Genomic DNA, 20,605 nt, shown 5'->3' on the forward strand with positions numbered 1-20,605 from the left:
ACGTTTGATTGATGAGACCCAAAAAAAATACGTTATAAGATTAAGTTCATATAATATTCCGATAGTCAGACACGTTTTTATGTTACCACGTTGCTTAGTTCGTATTTCTGGAAAATTCGGCGACCCGTTAAGTGAACTATTTATTTATTTACTTCCTAACGTCGCTCGAAAAAACATTCCACAAACCCTCCATGGGATAGACAAAAATGTTTTTTAAATGGTGCAAAAAGCGTTTCAGTAAGTTACTTTGTAAGTGAAACTTCTAATCGTCGTGTTCATAAATTTATATCAGTATTAAATAAAAATTAGAATCATTCTCAATAAAAATTATGATAATTGAAAACAATGTTGTGAAATGCGATCGTTCACTCTGTCTTTGAATGAATGAACAACTGTCTAACGTATGAATGAATGTAAAACAATCAGAGATGTTTCGATATTGTTTCAGGGGAAGTAGCCAGGGAAATGTTTATAATAGCGGATGGCATATTGGAGGTACTTTCTGAGACCGGGCGAGTGTTAACCACTATGAAAGCTGGGGATTTCTTCGGGGAAATCGGAATCTTGAACCTCGATGGATTGAATAAGTAAGCAATTATAACATATTTATTAGTCATGGTTTATAAATAGTTTATATATATATAGTCAAAGCTTTGCGTTATGTTGAACTACGAATACTCTAAGCATTACTGCATTGTTCGTTAACCACTGTGTACTGTGTGCAACCCATGTAAACATTGCGATGTCTGATATGTGCTGGTGCGATGTCTTACAACTGTTCTGTTCTTTACTGTGTACAGCCAATTGTGTATACTGTGCGATGTTGCCATGTGTGCGATACTTGTGTAATGTTTTTTACAAGAAAATGTATTATTTTATAAGCAAAAAAAAAATGCTTCTACATTTATTACAATGATTTGTTCAGCGTGAATAATGTTAAATAGTCTCCTGCTCTTTATTTACATGGTATTAAATTTCTACTTGATTTTTTAACATCTCCTATATATTACACCGATATTTTCACAGTTAAGGTAACTTTTAAAGGATCACTATTGAAATACTTAACTCAATAAAATAAAATCACATAATGTTACTCCTTCCGTTCGATGTAATTCACTAACACAATAAAGATCTTTTAATTTTCATTAATAGAAGAATATATAAATAAATATAAAGGCAAAATCCTCACACTGTACTTATTATATATTGAAAAAATTCTTCATAAACATCAAAATTAAAATATTAATTCAGCCGACCGTGAACAGAATTAACGAATCTCGCTCTCAATTTTCCGGTTTCCGAAACACCAAGCGATTTATTTCTTTATCATGTAAAATTGAAATAATGAAAGAAGTTACAACGCTCTTGTTCGCAATTTTTTTTTAATTTTTATATGATAGTAATATATATTGTTTTGTCCTTATTATAAAAATGACTCATTTTAATGGTGAAGACGTCTACTACAATCCTTAGTACAGTTTAACTTTTAACTTATACCTCATTTATAACCGTAATACAATTTGTCGTTTTGTTAGAATCGTGTTATACGATGTAATTCTGCACAGAAGCTAACTTTCTAAGGATATTTATAGCTTGAATATGACATTTCAGATTCTCATAAAATATTTATTGGCCCTCGATACAGTGTTATTTTATGTTCATGTGAGATTATTCGCTGTAAAATATCCTATTAAATATAGAACATGTTGGAACTGAGAGAGGCTAACTCGTATTCCCTACCATTCTTTATGATTTCAATAAAAAAAATCAACATATAATTCATTTTTGGACAAAAATATATTTACTATCGTTGATACTGAAAAAAAAATTAAATTGAAATTTTTCTAGAGAAACGTCAAACATGTACTGAAATATACGTTTTGTTCGAACGATCTTAATAAGGAAGATCTCACCAATAACACCTGGGGAACCAATTCAAACATAAAAGCTGACCACACACGTTCCCATTGCTTCACTAATGAAGACAACTTGCCTTTCTAAGCACTTTTACGAGCACAATTTCGTCGTGGACCTAATTACTTGTTACTTTTAAAAACCATTGTTGATTATTAAGGATTTACGTTCCTCTTATTACTAACAATCCTTGCATTTAATAAAACATTCTTATTACAACTTTATCTCAGTATGAATCGATTGAATTTAGTTCTGTATTTTTTTTAACGTAAAGCTATCTCCGACAAATCTTCATTATAAAGTATTCATAATATTGCTAGTTTAATGGAAAATCAAAAAAAATATACTCCCAAAAGTCTTTATCACCCAAAATACAAAGAATCACCAAATATGTTTTGTATTGAAATAGACAGTGTCCGATAATGAAAGAATTTATATGAAAAAGGGAAATTATGACAAATTAATAAAAAAACATCACGACTCACCGACCAATAAGATATTTCTATGTCATTAAAACCCAGTCGTATTTCAAACTCGATCAGGGATACGACGTGATGGTTTATAAATTTTACATGTAGCAACATTTTGATATGTTATATATTATTAAAAATATTTTCTAATAATTCCCAGGCGCACAGCAGATGTTAGGTCTGTGGGATATTCTGAATTATTTTCGTTGTCACGTGAAGACGTATTGGCGGCTATGAAAGATTATCCTGAAGCACAAGACATATTGCAGACGCTAGGCCGAAAAAGATTACAAGAAGCGAGAAATATGTCCAGAAAGTTTAAAGGTAGGTTCAATGGTGACAGTTGATATATTACTGTTATTTAAAGTGTTCTTCATAGCATATTCCCATGACATGTGTCCCCTTTTTTCATACTGCCCGTTCTGAGAAATATAACAATCAAGTAAAAAAGGATATTGAATTGCAGTTCCATATTATTTTTTAATAATATTCGATTATTACTTATCGTTTTAGCCGAGGCTAGTCCGGATAAGGCCGCCGGAGACGACAGCGCTCCGAAGAGAATTGTACACAAGCTACGTACGGACGTTAAGGTGAGTTTGATATTGATGTCTACTTTAAAATCAAAAACTCTACCTTACACATACAACAACAACTAATATATGACACAAATATCGTGTTTCACAAATATCAATAGAAAATTTGGTCTGATTATGTCTAGATTTTTGATAAATAGGGGTGTACTTTATAGAAAACTTCGTTGCGAATGAACTATTTTTTTAACCAGAAGCCTTAAACTTAAAATCTTGAGAAAAAGAGTCATGCAGTCTTTCTTAATTGTTTTTGAAATAAGAAGCTAATATTTGTTTACTATTGTAAAAAAATATATTTAGATATTACCAAAAAAACTGTGTACACACAATCATTAACAATGTTGCAGGTAACGGTGTGCACAATACTTATTTAAGTCACTTATCAAAACACACTAATACCAAAAAGAACTGATTGTGAGTAGACATATAACACACGGCCTTAGGTTCTCTTACCCTCCCTTGGGTCACTCTTAAATCGTTTCACATTACATCTATACATTTAATCCAGCTGTAACGACGTCAACATGAATGAAACTATTAAGATCGATGAAATAGAGGTTTAAAATTTAAAAAAATACACGTTTCGGTCAGTGACCTCACATACCCATAATACTGCCAGGTCGTGTTAAAAGTTACAGCAAAATTTTCTTTGACGTACTTAGAAAACATACTAAGCAACGTTGACATAAATCCGTTGTCCCAGGGCATCCGTAACGCGATTAGGAGTCGCTCCCGTGCAGGCCGACGATCAGGCGAGTCGCTGGAGCTGCGCGCCCACGAACCACGACTTAGACGCATGACGCGAGTCCACAGTGATGACTCACAGCAACAAGAACAAGGATCACATGTCAGTAGTACCATTATTTTGTCAGAAATAACTGGATAAATTCGAATCTCGTTGACGCGAAGCCATCTTCTTCTTTCTTTCTTCAAAAATAAACCATTTTTTTAATGTCGTTAATTTTCAGGAGAACGGTGAAACCACATCTGAAAGCAAAGATGGGGAAAAGGCTACATCTCCAATTGGAGCTGGACTACCCCTACTATCTCGCCTCAAACTTCTTAAAGAAAAACAGGTACTTATTGCTACCACGATCTTTATAATAACTTATGTGAACACGTAAATATTTACTTTATTTTCTTAAGGATCGTGAAGAAAAAGTTGCGAATCAAAGGCTTTCCACCTCATCAGTAATAACACCTCCGCCAATGCAGCCCATGCCATCGACGAGTTCTGCTCAAGATGAACCTGAGGTTATCGGAGCTGGTCTTCCTCTGATACAAAGACTTTTACTGCTAAAAGCTAAAGAAGATAAAGAAAAGAATCTTTTGACTACTCTTAGCAATCAGCCCTCTAGCTCAGAGACGATAAGTCCATGTTCACTTAAAAGTCCTCTGAGCCCAACGGTAAAAAATATAAGCCCGATTAGAAAGGGATCTGATTCCAACTCTCCTGGAAAATTACACAGCCCTACTTCGAAGACTTCTAGGAAAAATTCATCAGGCTCTAGTGATGGAACTTCGAGACCTAAAGTCAGTTTTAAGGACAGAATATTGCAGGTGCAAGTTCATGGAACACCAGTTTGTCCACCCCCTAATAAAGTTGCTTTAGAAAGCACGAACATTGTTGCTGAAACAACCCAAAAATCTGACAGTAATTTAATATCCATACCTCATTCAGTTGTGAGCAAAATAAGATCACCAGCCAAATCTGTTGGATCAAGCTTACGGGAAAAATTTAAATTATTAAAAGTTGGTGGATCTGACAAAGATTGTGGCAGCTTTGCGATAGAAAAAATTAAACCTCAAAATATAACAGCTGAAGTTTCACATTCAAAAGAGAGTCAGGAAGAATTCAAAAATAAAAAACCTTGGAACAAACTGAAAAGAGCTGCGATCTCGAGTGAATCAAAAAGTAAATCTATTTTAGATGACAAAATTGAAATGGAAACGGAAATAACCGAACCACCTGCAGGAAATCTGGATGAAGGAAACAACGTTACCATAGCTATCACCGATACAACAGACCTCGTAAGCGAAGACAGAGCTGATGTTGAAAGTAGCATTGTCAGTACAGCAATCGATAAGGCTATAGTCGTGTCAGAAACTTCGAAAGGCGTACTGGAGAAACCTGTGGGTCTATTACAATTGTTTCCCAAGAACCTAAGCAAAACCACGGATTCAATAACCAGCTCTGAGTGCTCACAATTGAGTAAAGATAAAAGATATAGATCCATAGATGATTTATCACCGGAATATGGAGGACTCCCTTTCGTTAAAAAGCTAAAAATTTTAAATGAGAGGCAGAAGTTGGTAGAGTTGGAGAATGTCATCAAATTCAGGAGCTCAAGCTTAGACAACACGAGTTCTTCAGAAGACTTACTCGGAGATACCCTGACAAGAAGTCATTCCGAAAGCAGCACTATGGATAAACGTAAATATAAAAGGAAATCTCTCGATTCAGTCGGAAGTCACGAATCTAATGAAACCCTGGAGAGACGTACACTCAAATCAATATTAAAAAAATTATCAGAAGATGTCACACCAGCTGAGAGTCCGGAAAGGAGTAACGAACTTAAAAGGTTAATAAGAGCTCCTACAATAGAAGGTTACGCTGCAAGACACTCCAAATTTGCAAAGAGTGTCACTTTCAACAGACATACATTGCCATCCCCACCTTCTAGTGCTTCAGATATGCCCGACGATGTTTTTGAATTACCGACCCCAATTGAATCTGCGCCATTAAAAGAGCAAATAAAGATCCCGGAAGCTGAACAGCAATTTACGGAAGCAGATATCGAACCGGAAGTTAGGAGTGATTACAATTTACAACAAAACATTGATCCAACATATGATTATAAATCCCTTCGACCTGGAGATATAAGAGTGCCGTCGCCAAAGAAGAAACTAACCATAATATCGACGGTAGCCAATCAAAGGAGCCTATGGAAAGGTAAAGAATTTATACTTCCCTTTAAAATATAAATAGATAACAATTGCAATTAATAAGATATATAACAAAATTATTATTCTTAGGTTCATTAGAAGAACAGGAATATTATGGAGAGCTTCTGATAGGAATAAAACAAGTAATGCAAATTCATTTGCAAGAAATCCAAGGAAAATTCCGTGAAAGGTATTGAAGATAATATAATAAATTGATTTAATTTGATATGATCACAGCACACTATATACAAATTGTCTTACAGCTTCTGTAGCCTAGAAAACGAAGTGAGGAAACGAGATGAAATCATAAGTCAACTACAGCAACGAATACAGGAATTGGAAAAGCACGGTCTGTCAGGGAAACTGGCAAGTTCTGAAATAGAGATGGAAGAGGACTTCCAAATGAGAACTCAGTCAAAGGATCCAAGCTCCGAAAGCGACGACGGCATCGATGAAGGATTCATGGTGAGTGCTGTGAGCGAAACATTATCTTACAGGTTTAATTCCCGTAGTGTATAAGGTTATAGTGTATAGCTATATTTAACAGCCTCTGCGAATATTTTGTATAAAAAGAATTTTAACTTAGAAATATATACTATATCCTTAAAGTACATTAGTATTTTAAAGAGACTTTGTTTAAATCAATTAATTGATTCAACCTTTTCTTAAATCCATTCAGGTTACTAATGTTTACTCGTGTATATATATGCACATTTCAGTATTGTCAGAGCGTATTGTTCAGGTCGAAAATAAAGTTTAAGTCATAAATCAATACAATTTTGTTGATAGAATAACAATAGTCCCGACAGAGCGTCTCACAAATATATATTGATATTTCCTCAAATCTGTTTGCAGCAGGCATCCACGATAGTTATTTTGATGAATTGATTTCTTTAGTTTCTAACAAAATAATAATGTTTTTATAGCTGATTTAGGTTGGTAATAGAAAATTAAGAATCTTTATGCGCATATTTTATAAGAAATGCAGAGATTTTGCAATATAAAGCTATAGTCCCATTTAATTTTTTCATACAAATTAATTAATCAAATATAGTATGATAATATGTATGTTACACGGAAAATACCTGCTATCATTTTTGTGCCATTATAAAGTTCATAAAATCGGGGTCAAAACAAATCTGTCATCTGTAAATGTCAAATCGAAAAAAGGCTTTATAGACATAATGACAACTAACTAAATTAACTAATTAATTATTTAACAGCAGCTGAAACAATGTTATGTCACGACAAACGGATGATATCACAAAAGCCTTTTTCGACACGCGTTAATGTTCAAACAGAAAAGTCGACATTTTAATCAACTACTGTTATAAAGATACTGTTTATATACTCGTAAAGATTCATTAATAATAATTTATAAACTCATTTCTGAATAAACCTTAATAAACAAAATATTAAACTAAATCATACAATAATCACGTTTGAAATTTTGTAACAAGTGACATGTACGCGAAAGGTAAATTAATTATCGATCGGGAGCATGTCAAAGGCTGTGAGTGGTGTTGTGTAATTAAAGCCTTTGATTTTGTATATAACCATGCACCTCTTATTAAATTAATTCACTATAATGTATGTGGCTCTGCGAATGGTTTCACTTATTTTAATTAAAAATTATATGCATATGTTTATTTGGTATTGATGTCAATGGCGCGTCAATGTTATATCAACAACTAAACAAATATAGGTTTTACACGGATTATTATATAAATTATGCACAGAAGAAGATTACCTTTTTTTAAACAATTATTCTGACATTGTTATTTATATTGACTAGGGGATGCATATTCGCATTTTTTTATCGCTTCGTTAGAGATATAGCTCCTGGTTCAGGTTGAGTAAAGCGACCGCAGAGTTTCGGTACTAAACCGTTTTTTGGACATGGATTCCATTTTCCGGACCTCAAATTGAAAATTGGTAGTCCGATCTCATTATTTTTATAAAAACTAACCCAAACAACCGGGCTATCTCACACAAAAAGCCTTGACTCGATTGGACATTCGGTTCCCGACATCGCCTCCGTCTATAAACGACCTGAGTCACCAGTTTAGCGCTCCTTAACCTAACCTTAAAACCTTAACTATGTTTTTGATCATAGTTTAGATCATTTATATTGTACCTTTTTTATTGTAACATGTCTCATAATACTTTGTTAAGTTGGAATGTTGCTTTCGACATTTTCATTTACTATTTTATTATTTATTTCCATTGACTATTTTGTTCGAAACAGGAAGAATCCAACCACTGCTTCATATGAATGTGCGTTACTTATTCCTATTTCTTTATTAGGATAGCTTTAGGCGGACCAAAGGAAGATTTAATAATTGAGCCATAAACATGTACACTTGAAAAACTTCAGTGCCTCCACAGGGTTTCATATGATAATTTATTGTATGAGATAAATAAAATTTAAATTGCTTAGATGTAGAAGCACTTAAAAACTGTGAACTATGTTTTTCTACACAACATGTCCGCCCAACGCCTCAGCTGCTTTATTGATGCGACATGCGATAGTGTGACTTAATAAAAATGGTAATGAATTGTTGACTTTAAAACAAATTAAATTATTTCATGTATTAATCTTTCAGAATGAATATTTGAAAGGTACTCACTACTCAGGTTAGGTTCTTGTCAACATAGCTGGTTTACTAGCTGGAGACTATTAGTCCACATGACCATGACGATATTATCTGAATATTCGTAAGATATTATAAATTAATCAAAATATTTTTACACAATTTTCTTATTTTTGGTCTAAAAAACAAGACTTTAACGACACAAAATAATATAAACATGTTAGATTAAATGTTGCACCAGTTTAGGTTTCTTCCTCTGTTATTAGTTTAACTGTTACAATGTAAACATGACTATAACAATAACTAACATTGCTATAATAATCTATCATATCTCATAATATGATTTGGGAGGCCCTGGCTTGGAGAATACAATGTAACTCTCTGTCTGTTTTATACACAACATTGCTCAACAATAAGCTGATTTAAAAAATGTTTAATACCTGCTTGTAAGGAAAAATACTGAACCTTTTATTTTGACAAAAAAAATGACATTTGAATTTTACTATGCTATAAAAAATTTTTGGTAAATTTTAAACGAATGCAGAGTCCTAGCTTCTTAAATACATATGTTATGTGTGTACTCTCTGATGTTCCACAATGTTCTAAAGTTGTTCTACATATGATGGGTTTAAGTATGTACATGTTTAAAAGTGAAGGTAATAATTAAAACACTGCTGAATATGTGGCGTTGCGAATGTTATTAAAATTTCTTACCTTAATAACAAGTACCAGTTGGCAATTATTTGATGTCATCGTTAGTTCTTAAAAGATGGATGTTTTAAAGAGATAAAATCTATTCCATTTTTGTTGACATTAGTGTTTTATCATGTAATGTTAAATAATTATCGTTGTTTCTTAACATTTTGATATTTGGAGTTGTTGTCTCAAAGGATTTCAGCTGAAACTGTGTCCAATCTCAACCCAAGAAAACCCCAATTTTCCAACTTTCATTCCTCAGCTCAAAATAGCTGAAGTATAAAAGTTGAATGCTTCCTGGAATGGTAAAAACCTCTTCAGGAAGTAAAACGAGACTGACTTTTATTTAGTCATCTGATTATAACAAATAAAATCATAATTGGTTTGAGTGATTCAATTAAGTTTTTTTATTTCGGAAATAGTACAAAAATAATTGGAAGTGAAATTATTCAAATAAAAATTCGGTCGATCTTTCAACCAACCAGAATCGAGCATTAATATATGCATACTTCTGTGCAATAATACCAACATCATTACTTAATCTTGGTGGGGTCCGTTACAAAAACTAACACTAAAATAATATATATTTTATGAAACAAAAAGACTTCTATTGTTCGGATATGTTCGATCAATCAATTTTTATATGATTAAGACTATTTAAAAACGTTTGTAAATACTAAAATCATTATATTATAGCGAGGCGACTCTCTAGACACCGTTTTCACGACATCACCGCCAGAAGTAACTTCAGAAGTTAAAGCAGTTAAGAAAGTACGAGAAGAAGAAGAATACGAAGAACATGAAATCGCTGATGAGAGCGTGTTAGACATTTTGGAAGGAATAGAACTAAATAAACTATCGTACTCGGATATTCAGAGCTTGGGTGAATATTTGTCTAATAAATCAAAAGCCAGCCAACGAGAGTTCGCTGTGAGCAAGTCCAAGAGAATGGATCTGAATTTAGACGGCAAAGCAGGTACATATTCGAGGAAAAGAGCAAAAAAACTGAAACAGAGAAAATCTTGGGAGGATCAGAATTACCGGGAATCAATGGAGTTACAGGATTTGAGGTAAGTTTGCCACCTTTAAGATAAAAAAAAGTAGTTTATAAACTAATAAAGTTATTGTTATTGAAGGCCACTATCTCCGCAAGTCACTTCCGAGGACCGATCTCTCCTGAGTCCGGAACAATCCAGCCTGAAACGGACCCCTCTCCAGTTTTTCGGATCTCACTTGGACAGCACTAAATCTAAGATAAAGAAAACCTTATCCGTGGACACCGGCATGCATCACACCGGCGAGAGAAGTAAGTGGATTGCTTACTAGATTACAAAAATGTATTTTATTACACAGAAAAAATGTGTAAGACACTTTTGAATTCTACTTTCATAGAACTCATTATAAATAAGCATACCACAGAATATTCACAAATTAATTACACTCGAAACTACGAATATGACCACAATAATTTTAATCGTCCAATACTTTGTGATATCAAGGAATTTTTTTGAAAGCGGACTACAGAATATTTTTTTTTTTCCATAGAACGCTTGCGCCAGCAGCGCAAATTTAGTCTGGGATCTTTGTTCGGAAACCGAGGCAGACGACAGGATATCGAGCTGAACATAGCCAGTGACACCAGCTGGACCGAAAGGTACACACTTTTGGGAGACTTAAAGCAATCAGAATCAGATCCTATGATAAGGACGGGTGAATAAATAGACAACAAACAATAGTGTTTAGATAGTAAAGGAGATTATATTATGTATTCAGGAATAATTAACTCAATAGTAGGTAGTAGGGGTGATATAATTATGTTAATATTATTACAATGATTATTGAAGTATCAAGACAGATTACAATGAATGTTATTTGTGACAGGAACTGCTTGTTTGATAAATTTCTATGGTTAGCAGTGAAACGGTCCTTAACATATTTAATATTTTTCGACAGTGCATCAACATCCAGCAGTGACTCGGAATCAATACCACGTACTCCAGTATTTGAAGAGTTTGAAAAGGCTAATGCCAGGAGAGCCAGAAGTTCGTCTAGCGCAAGCAGTATGCCATTGCAAAGCAAAGGTGCGCTTTCAAATATTATAAATGAATTATTAATTTGGTGGCTAACTTCTTGTATGTCGAGATCAATCAATTCTTTATAACTCTTCCTTGAGAAAATGTTAAAAAAAAAAACGCTTGATAGTTTATAGTTCTGCTTTCTTATAACTCTCAAGGAGGGATTTTTTTTCAATCCAAAATTATAAGGGTCATTCTTCAATGTTCTACAATTGATGGGTTTAAGTCGTTTTCGTTAATTTAAATTTATTTCAAAAATCGTGAAGGTCCTATTTCTTTATATGATATCATTCACATAAAAGATTAAAAAAAATATTAATTATATTATAAGATACTAAATACTAAAAGGTTATATTTTGTACATATCGTAAATTTAGACGGCGGATCTGATTGGGAAGTAATGATGCTCGTAGAAGAGTTAGCGAAGAGAGAACAAGAAAGAGATGACGCCAGAAGACAAGCCTACGCTCTGAGGGACCTGGAAGAGGTGAATCAGAATCCCGCAATATAATTAGCCTCAAAGATTAATGAAAATTGTCCCAATATACAAAAAGTACCGTGTAATATTCAAAATCGTATTTAAAAATGATTTTTATATAAAACAATGTAATTCTGCAATATTTTTTCTTATATTTTTACACTATGTTAATAAGTATCTATATATATATTTTACTAAAGGAATCCGACATGGGACAACGCGACAGTCTCGACGACTCCAACACTGAAGACTCGGCCTCACGCAGCCCAACCACAGCTGACAGCGACCCCGCGCTACATGTGTGTGCACAGATTATATTAAGATTTGACAGGATATAAAATGAACATTGACAGGATATAACATAACATTGTTGTTGACAAAATGCACTGAAATTAAATCTTTACTATACATGTTTTAGTTACACAGCAAATCCGTTATAAATCTAGTTTATTCATCTGTATCGTTCACGATAAATCTTAACTCATTTATCCTCAATAGTTATGTTTATTTTTTTGGTGTAAAACTGCCAAAAAGGGACATAGTATAGCTTACAAAATTTAGACTCATAAATGATATGTATTATGTCAGGATGATTAAATGTCTGACAGGTCCAACCAGAACCGGCAACTTCGAGGCAGTCCAGGCGCCTCATTCTCAGAGCATCGAGCTTGGACAGCGACTCTAAAGCTACGTCATCTCAACCAAGGAAATACGGCTCCCTGAAGAGCTGCAGATCAGACTATCACAAAAGGCTATAATCTGTTTCACAAAGAAATATTAAATACGACATGCGAACGAAAATTACCATTGTAGTAATGTTAACGTACATTTTGTTAGTGAGCTATGAAACGAACGAGAGAATTTGAATGGCATACAAAATGGCGACCAACATTTAGTTGGCGCCCAATTGATGTTTATCGTAATCTTTATTCTTTCAAATCATATATTAATATTTACGGAAATAGTAGCCGCATCAATGTGGTAGGTTGTTTCAATTCTTATATATGTTAGATGTCGATAAAAAAAAAAAAAATATATATATATATATTGCCAATTTCTTTAAAATGTGTATTGAAAATATATGGTACATTATACAAAATAGGTGTACAAATGAAATGCACAATAAAAAAAAATTAAATGTTTTATAATTTACTTTGTAGATGGTATATATTTAAATGTATTTTAAGAATGGATCTTGTACTATACTATGAAAAAAAAAAAATATTCGTAGAATATCTTGTTAGTTGTATAATTTCTTATGAGTTGTGAAGTTGTCACGAAAACCGATACAGTTTTCGGGTCATGTATCGCTGTAGCTATTATTTATTTAAGAATTCAAAGCTTGATTGTCACTCTGTTTTCAGTGTTACCATTAGTAATACCACAGACAGTTAAGATTATATAACCCTTGGCACACTAACTAATTTAATAAGAAGATGTTATAAAAGACCGTTCTAATATATATAATATAACAAGGACACTATCGAGGTACAGTTATAACGATATCTGTCCATACATAAGGAGAAATATTTAAAAAGATTTTATATATAAATATATATATGTGCCAAAATATATTAAACTAGAATAAGTCATGTAATAAATGTTATTTATTTTATTCGTAAAAAAAAAATACGAACTATTAGAGGGCTATAAAGAATAGTCTTAGTTGAAATATCCCGACATCGCTTCAGTCTATCCCCTAATCTTTGCAACGTTCCTGTGCCGATTTTTCCAATATACATATAAATACGTACTGTTTGAACAATTTGATTTTTATAAAAGTGCTTTTAGAACAAATAAACCAATATCAAATCATCAATAGTTAACGGATTTAGATAGCTAAAATAACGCTAATAAAATAGATTTTAACCGAAAAATATTTACGTTCACATATTACTAATGAAAATTGTATTTTTATCCTTTTAGAAACATAGGAACGGACCAACGTAATTGAAACACACACGTATTTATATATGTAAATCACACTCAAAACCAGATCTATGTACCTATTTGTTTTAACAAGTATATATATTTATAAAATATTAATTCCCTTTTCTTTTTCAGATAAACTTCTCTAGATTAAGATATTTTAAAAAAATATTTGTAGTAAAACATAATTTACGTAGACATCAACCCTTGAAATGGATGTAGTTAGTACAGTAGTTATTAAATGAATATATATGTATGTATGTATATGTAACGACGATGAAGGAATATTAATAAATAAAATTTATCCAATATAGTATTTTATTATTTGTCTATTATAACTTAAACATGATCTATATCCACATTTTTTAAATAATAGCTCGACCCACACTAATTAAAAATATTATTTATTTTTGTTACAAACCTCAAGCGCTATTCAGAACCGACAAACTTTATAAATCCTGATAAAGATATATACATTAGTAGGTACCTACCGAAAAGATGTATGTACACACATTAAGTACTCTTAATACAAGATAGTATCGATGAATTACTTCCGAATAAATCTGCATTCAAATAACTCCAAACAGCACCAAGTCGATTACACACCAGGCATTTTGGTCGTTAGCAAATTGTATAGGGCTCAGACACCAAATTGTACTTGTAAAACGCCTGACAATATAAATTAGCAATAACAAAATTACGGGAGACTTAGATCGACTTATAGACCAGAGGAAGATGAATTCTTTTGTTAATTGTGTATTTTATAGATAAAAGAAAATATTTCATATCGTACCAGCACTATTTTTCCTCGTTAAGCTGGAAATTATCTACTCGTATGTCTAGGTCTGGATCTGGTACTCTTTCTAAAGCTGAATATTACCTATATAAATATGTATATTGAAATACCAAATTATACATACGTCATTACACTTTTATACAAGCCCGTGCAAGTTGTGGAATGATCTTGCTTCTGAGGTTTTGCAAGGAAACTTTCGTAAATCAAATATTCGAGTTTATTCTATAAAGAAATAATTGATAAAATGTCCACAACGAATATTACAATTTTACAAACAATATTTCGGCCCTAAATGGTACAAATATAAAAATATGAATATTTTTCGATGTCTTTCTAAGGATGAATAGATAGTAAGAGAGCAAGCGAGTGATTTAGTCCTTAATGGTCGATATTTCGGTAAAAAATATCTTTACCCACACAAAAACATTCCTCAGCTCAGAACGGGTATGCTGTACCCAGTATATTTATCATATAGCTGGTTCAGCGACTAACAGTTTGCGTCTGAATTAGTAAAAATAAAACCAGCTATGGCATTACGTATCTTGCAGAAAACTAAAATTTCAGAAATAGACTGTGTATATACATATATATTATATATATAAACATATGATTTTTTTTTCACAGAAGAAATTGGAGGAAATTTTTGATTTTATAAGTATGGCAGCGCTTTTGTGAAAGTCTGGACTAATACCTATAGGTTTGGTTTCATATCAGTGATAATAATACCATAATATATAAAACTTGTTTGTTGTCTGAATTTCACAAACGGCTTCAAAATCTAGTATAGATAAAAATAAGGCCATTTTTATATTAGTGAAAGAGCCCGAATTTGAGTGTTACAATTTTCGATCAGATTAGATTAACATCTCATCAGGGACAGTTACCATAGGAATAAGGATGTCACATTCGACTCTTCCATTTTTTAAAGCGATACGCAATTAGTCACTGCATCTCAACCTAGCTAACAGTAAGGTGGTATTATTAATTAATAGCTACACCATACACGAAATGCAATACTTGCTGCATGAAGGCTCAACAACTAGAAGAAATACATTTTTTTATAATATATAATCTTATTATTATTTAATCTTCCTTTCCTTTAAATATTTTATGATTATGCTGTTGAAATATTTTAAATATTTATTATTAGTCTATATTCTGTCATATGATAGAAAATCAATAACCGTATTGATATTGCAACACTGGTCAGATGTCAAAGTGAAGAAGTGCAATCAATCGAAGTATTGCGTACTTAGTGTACTGTGGTCTGTGCATAATATAATAGAACATAAAAAATATTTATTTTAAACTTTACATATTCCTAATATATTAACGAAGTTAGTGTTAGATTGCTTCATAACTAATACAATTAAACAGATTTCGGGGTTTATTTAATTTTTAGCTGGTCGTTTAAAAATAAAAAATGTCGCCTCGTAAACAACCACCCACCCTATTCAAATTAGCTGTTAGAAGCTCTCTTAAATTTATAAACGATCGTTGTTATGACATCGAGAAAGAATATTCGGAAAACGAATTAAAGAAATATAAGAAGCGCATACTCGCTTTGAAGACTTTCCTCCTGGCTACACTCCCAGCCAGGTAAGGGCGAGGGATTATTGATTTTCACAAATTCTAAATCGTATGCAATCTGGAAAAATTTGGCTGTATTTCATATATCTTGCCCTTCTTATGTTATTATGCGTTATAAATACTAATATTTTAAGACCCCAGCCATTAGCTATATGTATTGATTTTTCTTCCATATGCAGACGCGATCGATAAATATATAACTGCGAAATGGTTTTTGCTACTTTAAAAATTTATGATTGTCTAATATTTTTTTATAAAAGCGCATATTCTATTCATTTCATTGAATAACTTGATAATTATATACAGTGAGTTGCACCTCCTCTTGTAATACTAGCTAAAATCAATAACACTTGGTGCAGTTTTAAAAGATCTATACAGATCAACTTGATAATCAGTTGTGTAGTAAACATGGTGTTTGGAAACAAACATTATTAGATAACTGCTGATGTAAGAGAGCCTTGTAACTTTGTGTAATATAATAAAAAATATGACATAAAATATTCTGAGACATTGAAAGCCACTATGAGAATATGTATTCTTAAACATAAATGATGTAAATCTAAGCAAAAAATCAGACATTTTCTGCCATGGAACAAAAGCTGGTCTTTGTCCATCTGAACAATGATAAACATGACAGCCTCTGACCTGTAGCTGACTGCAACAGTTATTGCCATGCCTTGCAAATAGTTCTAGTTGTGTTAATGTGCAAAAAGACAAGTGGTCAACATATTTCACAACTCCAATAGCTGCTCTTTGCCCGGCTGAACAAAGATAGACATGACATCTTCTGACCTGTAGCTGACTGCAACAGTTACTGCTATGCCTTACAAATAGTTCTAGTGATGTTAATGTGCAAAAAGACAAGTGGTCAACATATTTCACAACTCCAATAGCTGGTCTTTGCCGGGCTGAACAAAGATAGACATGACATCTTCTGACCTGTAGCTGACTGCAACAGTTACTGCTGTGCCTTACAAATAGTTCTAGTGATGTTAATGTGCAAAAAGACAAGTGGTCAACATATTTCACAACTCCATTAGCTGGTCTTTGCCCGGCTGAACAAAGATAGACATGACATCTTCTGACCTGTAGCTGACTGCAACAGTTACTGCTAGGCCTTACAAATAGCTCTAGTGATGTTAATGTGCAAAAAGACAAGTGGTCAACATATTTCACAACTCCATTAGCTGCTCTTTGCCGGGCTGAACAAAGATAGACATGACATCTTCTGACCTGTAGCTGACTGCAACAGTTACTGCTAGGCCTTACAAATAGCTCTAGTTGTGTTAATGTGCAAAAAGACAAGTGGTCAACATATTTCACAACTCCATTAGCTGCTCTTTGCCGGGCTGAACAAAGATAGACATGACATCTTCTGACCTGTAGCTGACTGCAACAGTTACTGCTATGCCTTACAAATAGTTCTAGTTGTGTTAATGTGCAAAAAGATAAGTGGTCAACATATTTCACAACTCCATTAGCTGGTCTTTGCCGGGCTGAACAAAGATAGACATGACATCTTCTGACCTGTAGCTGACTGCAACAGTTACTGCTATGCCTTACAAATAGTTCTAGTGATGTTAATGTGCAAAAAGATAAGTGGTCAACATATTTCACAACTCCATTAGCTGGTCTTTGCCGGGCTGAACAAAGATAGACATGACATCTTCTGACCTGTAGCTGAATGCAATAGTTACTGCTATGCCTTACAAATAGTTCTAGTGATGTTAATGTGCAAAAAGATAAGTGGTCAACATATTTCACAACTCCATTAGCTGGTCTTTGCCGGGCTGAACAAAGATAGACATGACATCTTCTGACCTGTAGCTGACTGCAACAGTTACTGCTATGCCTTACAAATAGTTCTAGTGATGTTAATGTGCAAAAAGATAAGTGGTCAACATATTTCACAACTCCATTAGCTGGTCTTTGCCGGGCTGAACAAAGATAGACATGACATCTTCTGACCTGTAGCTGACTGCAACAGTTACTGCTATGCCTTACAAATAGTTCTAGTGATGTTAATGTGCAAAAAGACAAGTGGTCAACATATTTCACAACTCCATTAGCTGGTCTTTGCCGGGCTGAACAAAGATAGACATGACATCTTCTGACCTGTAGCTGACTGCAACAGTTACTGCTATGCCTTACAAATAGTTCTAGTGATGTTAATGTGCAAAAAGACAAGTGGTCAACATATTTCACAACTCCATTAGCTGGTCTTTGCCGGGCTGAACAAAGATAGACATGACATCTTCTGACCTGTAGCTGACTGCAACAGTTACTGCTATGCCTTACAAATAGTTCTAGTGATGTTAATGTGCAAAAAGACAAGTGGTCAACATATTTCACAACTCCATTAGCTGGTCTTTGCCGGGCTGAACAAAGATAGACATGACATCTTCTGACCTGTAGCTGACTGCAACAGTTACTGCTATGCCTTACAAATAGTTCTAGTGATGTTAATGTGCAAAAAGACAAGTGGTCAACATATTTCACAACTCCATTAGCTGGTCTTTGCCGGGCTGAACAAAGATAGACATGACATCTTCTGACCTGTAGCTGACTGCAACAGTTACTGCTATGCCTTACAAATAGTTCTAGTGATGTTAATGTGCAAAAAGACAAGTGGTCAACATGGTTCACACGTCCATTAGCTGGTCTTTGACGTGTTAATCTTGGTGCAAACAAGTTTCTCGTTTTCTTTATATGACTATTGTGAATTGTAGTGGAAATGGATATTGGTGAGATCCATAAGTTAAAAATACAGAGATATTAGTATGAACTTGTATTTTATCTGACTAATGCTGCCTTATTTCTTAAAGCAATGGTTTCATATAAATGCCTTCTGTCAAATTGCAATAAATATATTGCATGTCTTTGTTCTTGTTTAACTATTATATATATTTTGACAAAATGCTGGTATTTATTGGCAATTATCGTAACATGAATGTGACAGGTAGATATGACACTCATATGATCTTGTAAAAATAAAATAGTTATTGTTCTTCATCATTTAGCTTACATAATGAAAAATTTGTTTTTAACTTAATCCAGAGCCCAAAAAAGCGATTTTGAGTACTTTGAACAATATATTCTTATATCAATACGTTAATAAAGAAATTATTTTGCAGATTGTTCGATGCACTCTGCTTGGAGAGAAAACACATCCGTTACCGTGGAGACCCTCGGGTCCAACTTCATGTTCTGATACATCCAAGGATGACCGTTTTTCGCAGAGCGGAAGGTGATACCAGCATCACGCAGCACTTCTGGCTCAAAACCATACCCTGGTTCACCCGTCTTGTCGTCCTTGATCTTAAATTCCTTTGCACAGACGAGATCCTCGAAGTGGTCGCGACTAAATGTCTTTTGTTAGAGGAGCTGAATATGGTCTCTAGGGTGGATGTGTTCAAGTCCGTCGTAAACGCTTCGGTTCTTCTCAGGAACGTGTCGGATGTAGGTCTCTGTTGTGTCAGCCATCTCAAAAAGCTGAAGGTGCTCTCCATGGATCCGCCGCGTCACGAAAAGTGTAGTCGTGTAGGTCGTTGCGTCACCCAAGCTGGCATCATCATGCTGATATGCGAGTTGCCCAAACTGGAGGAGCTCAATATAGAATCCTGCGACATAGGGTCTACGTTGATTGGTACGGGCATCAAGATAGGACCATTGAGTCTCAAGAAAGTGAACTGTCACTTCGCATCAGCAGAAGGCATAAGAAAATTGATAGAAATGTGCCCCGAATTGCAGGAGTTGTCCATCACACACCTGACCACCAACGACAAAGAGCTGATTCTGGCAGAGATAACTGCCAGCAATCTGCGTCTGAATAAACTTAATATGTCTTTCTTCTCCTATACGGATTCTTTGCGCAAGTTGTTACAGGTACAAGGCCAGTATTTGACACATTTCTCGCTCTGGGACATCGATCAGTCCATCGATATGGATGCAGTTATAAACATCGGGCTCTGCTGCCCCAACTTGACCACCTTCAGTCTCATTACACAGTCTGATCAGCTCACCCTTCCCTCGTCCCTCAGCAGATCTAAAAAAATCTTCACCAAAATCAGGAACCTAACCTTGGGGAACGAGAATTTCGATCTGCAGAAAGTCATGATGTTCTTCTTAAACCATTCAAATAAAATCGAAACTCTCATCCTCAAATATCAGGTGAAGCTAGCTTTCAATGATGTCATCATAAATATCTTAGACAACGGCTATTTGGACAATGTGAGCAACCTCTGGCTAGACTGCACTTTGGACGTGTCCAAAGAGGTTGTCATGAAACTGATACTGAACTGCGACGAGCTGACAACATTGACTGCTGATTTCGGTGAGGCTTTGGCTGACATAGTTGATTACATTAACGATAATAATCTTAATCTTAGATTGGGAGGCTACTAAGTGTACGCATTATGTATTTATTTATTGATGTAACCATTTTAATCCTATGCTATTATCCAATATATGATCAACTTAACCTTATGATGTTGTTTTATTACTCCTTCTCCCACTGTAACTAAA

At 33.9% G+C, this 20,605-nt stretch overlaps 2 protein-coding genes across 3 annotated transcripts in view; both read left to right on the forward strand.

Moving 5' to 3' along the window:
- Positions 1-14,006, forward strand: part of LOC116777190 (uncharacterized) — a 34,020-nt gene extending 20,014 nt beyond the window's left edge. The window contains exons 13-27 of the mRNA XM_061526548.1: positions 449-587; positions 2,545-2,708; positions 2,898-2,977; positions 3,681-3,824; positions 3,946-4,053; positions 4,124-5,930; positions 6,014-6,113; positions 6,187-6,388; positions 9,910-10,283; positions 10,350-10,519; positions 10,759-10,867; positions 11,167-11,294; positions 11,666-11,775; positions 11,967-12,065; positions 12,375-14,006. Coding sequence (XP_061382532.1) covers positions 449-587; positions 2,545-2,708; positions 2,898-2,977; positions 3,681-3,824; positions 3,946-4,053; positions 4,124-5,930; positions 6,014-6,113; positions 6,187-6,388; positions 9,910-10,283; positions 10,350-10,519; positions 10,759-10,867; positions 11,167-11,294; positions 11,666-11,775; positions 11,967-12,065; positions 12,375-12,524 — 3,884 coding nt within the window. The 3' untranslated portion in view covers positions 12,525-14,006. The remainder of the gene's footprint in view (positions 1-448; positions 588-2,544; positions 2,709-2,897; positions 2,978-3,680; positions 3,825-3,945; positions 4,054-4,123; positions 5,931-6,013; positions 6,114-6,186; positions 6,389-9,909; positions 10,284-10,349; positions 10,520-10,758; positions 10,868-11,166; positions 11,295-11,665; positions 11,776-11,966; positions 12,066-12,374) is intronic.
- Positions 14,007-15,694: 1,688 nt separating this feature from the next.
- On the forward strand, positions 15,695-20,566 carry LOC116777321 (uncharacterized). 2 transcript variants are annotated; one of them, XM_061526451.1, is made up of 2 exons: positions 15,695-15,756; positions 19,216-20,566. In XM_061526451.1, the coding sequence occupies exon 2, from the start codon at positions 19,304-19,306 to the stop codon at positions 20,483-20,485; it is 1,182 nt and encodes a 393-aa protein (XP_061382435.1). In that variant the 5' UTR covers positions 15,695-15,756; positions 19,216-19,303; the 3' UTR covers positions 20,486-20,566. The 2 variants fall into 2 exon arrangements, with proteins under 2 accessions (XP_061382435.1, XP_032526694.1); XM_032670803.2 differs by having other exon boundaries at positions 15,706-16,090.
- Positions 20,567-20,605: the final 39 nt, after the last annotated feature.

This window comes from Danaus plexippus, chromosome Z (assembly GCF_018135715.1).
Source record: "Danaus plexippus chromosome Z, MEX_DaPlex, whole genome shotgun sequence".
Lineage (NCBI taxonomy): Eukaryota > Metazoa > Arthropoda > Insecta > Lepidoptera > Nymphalidae > Danaus > Danaus plexippus.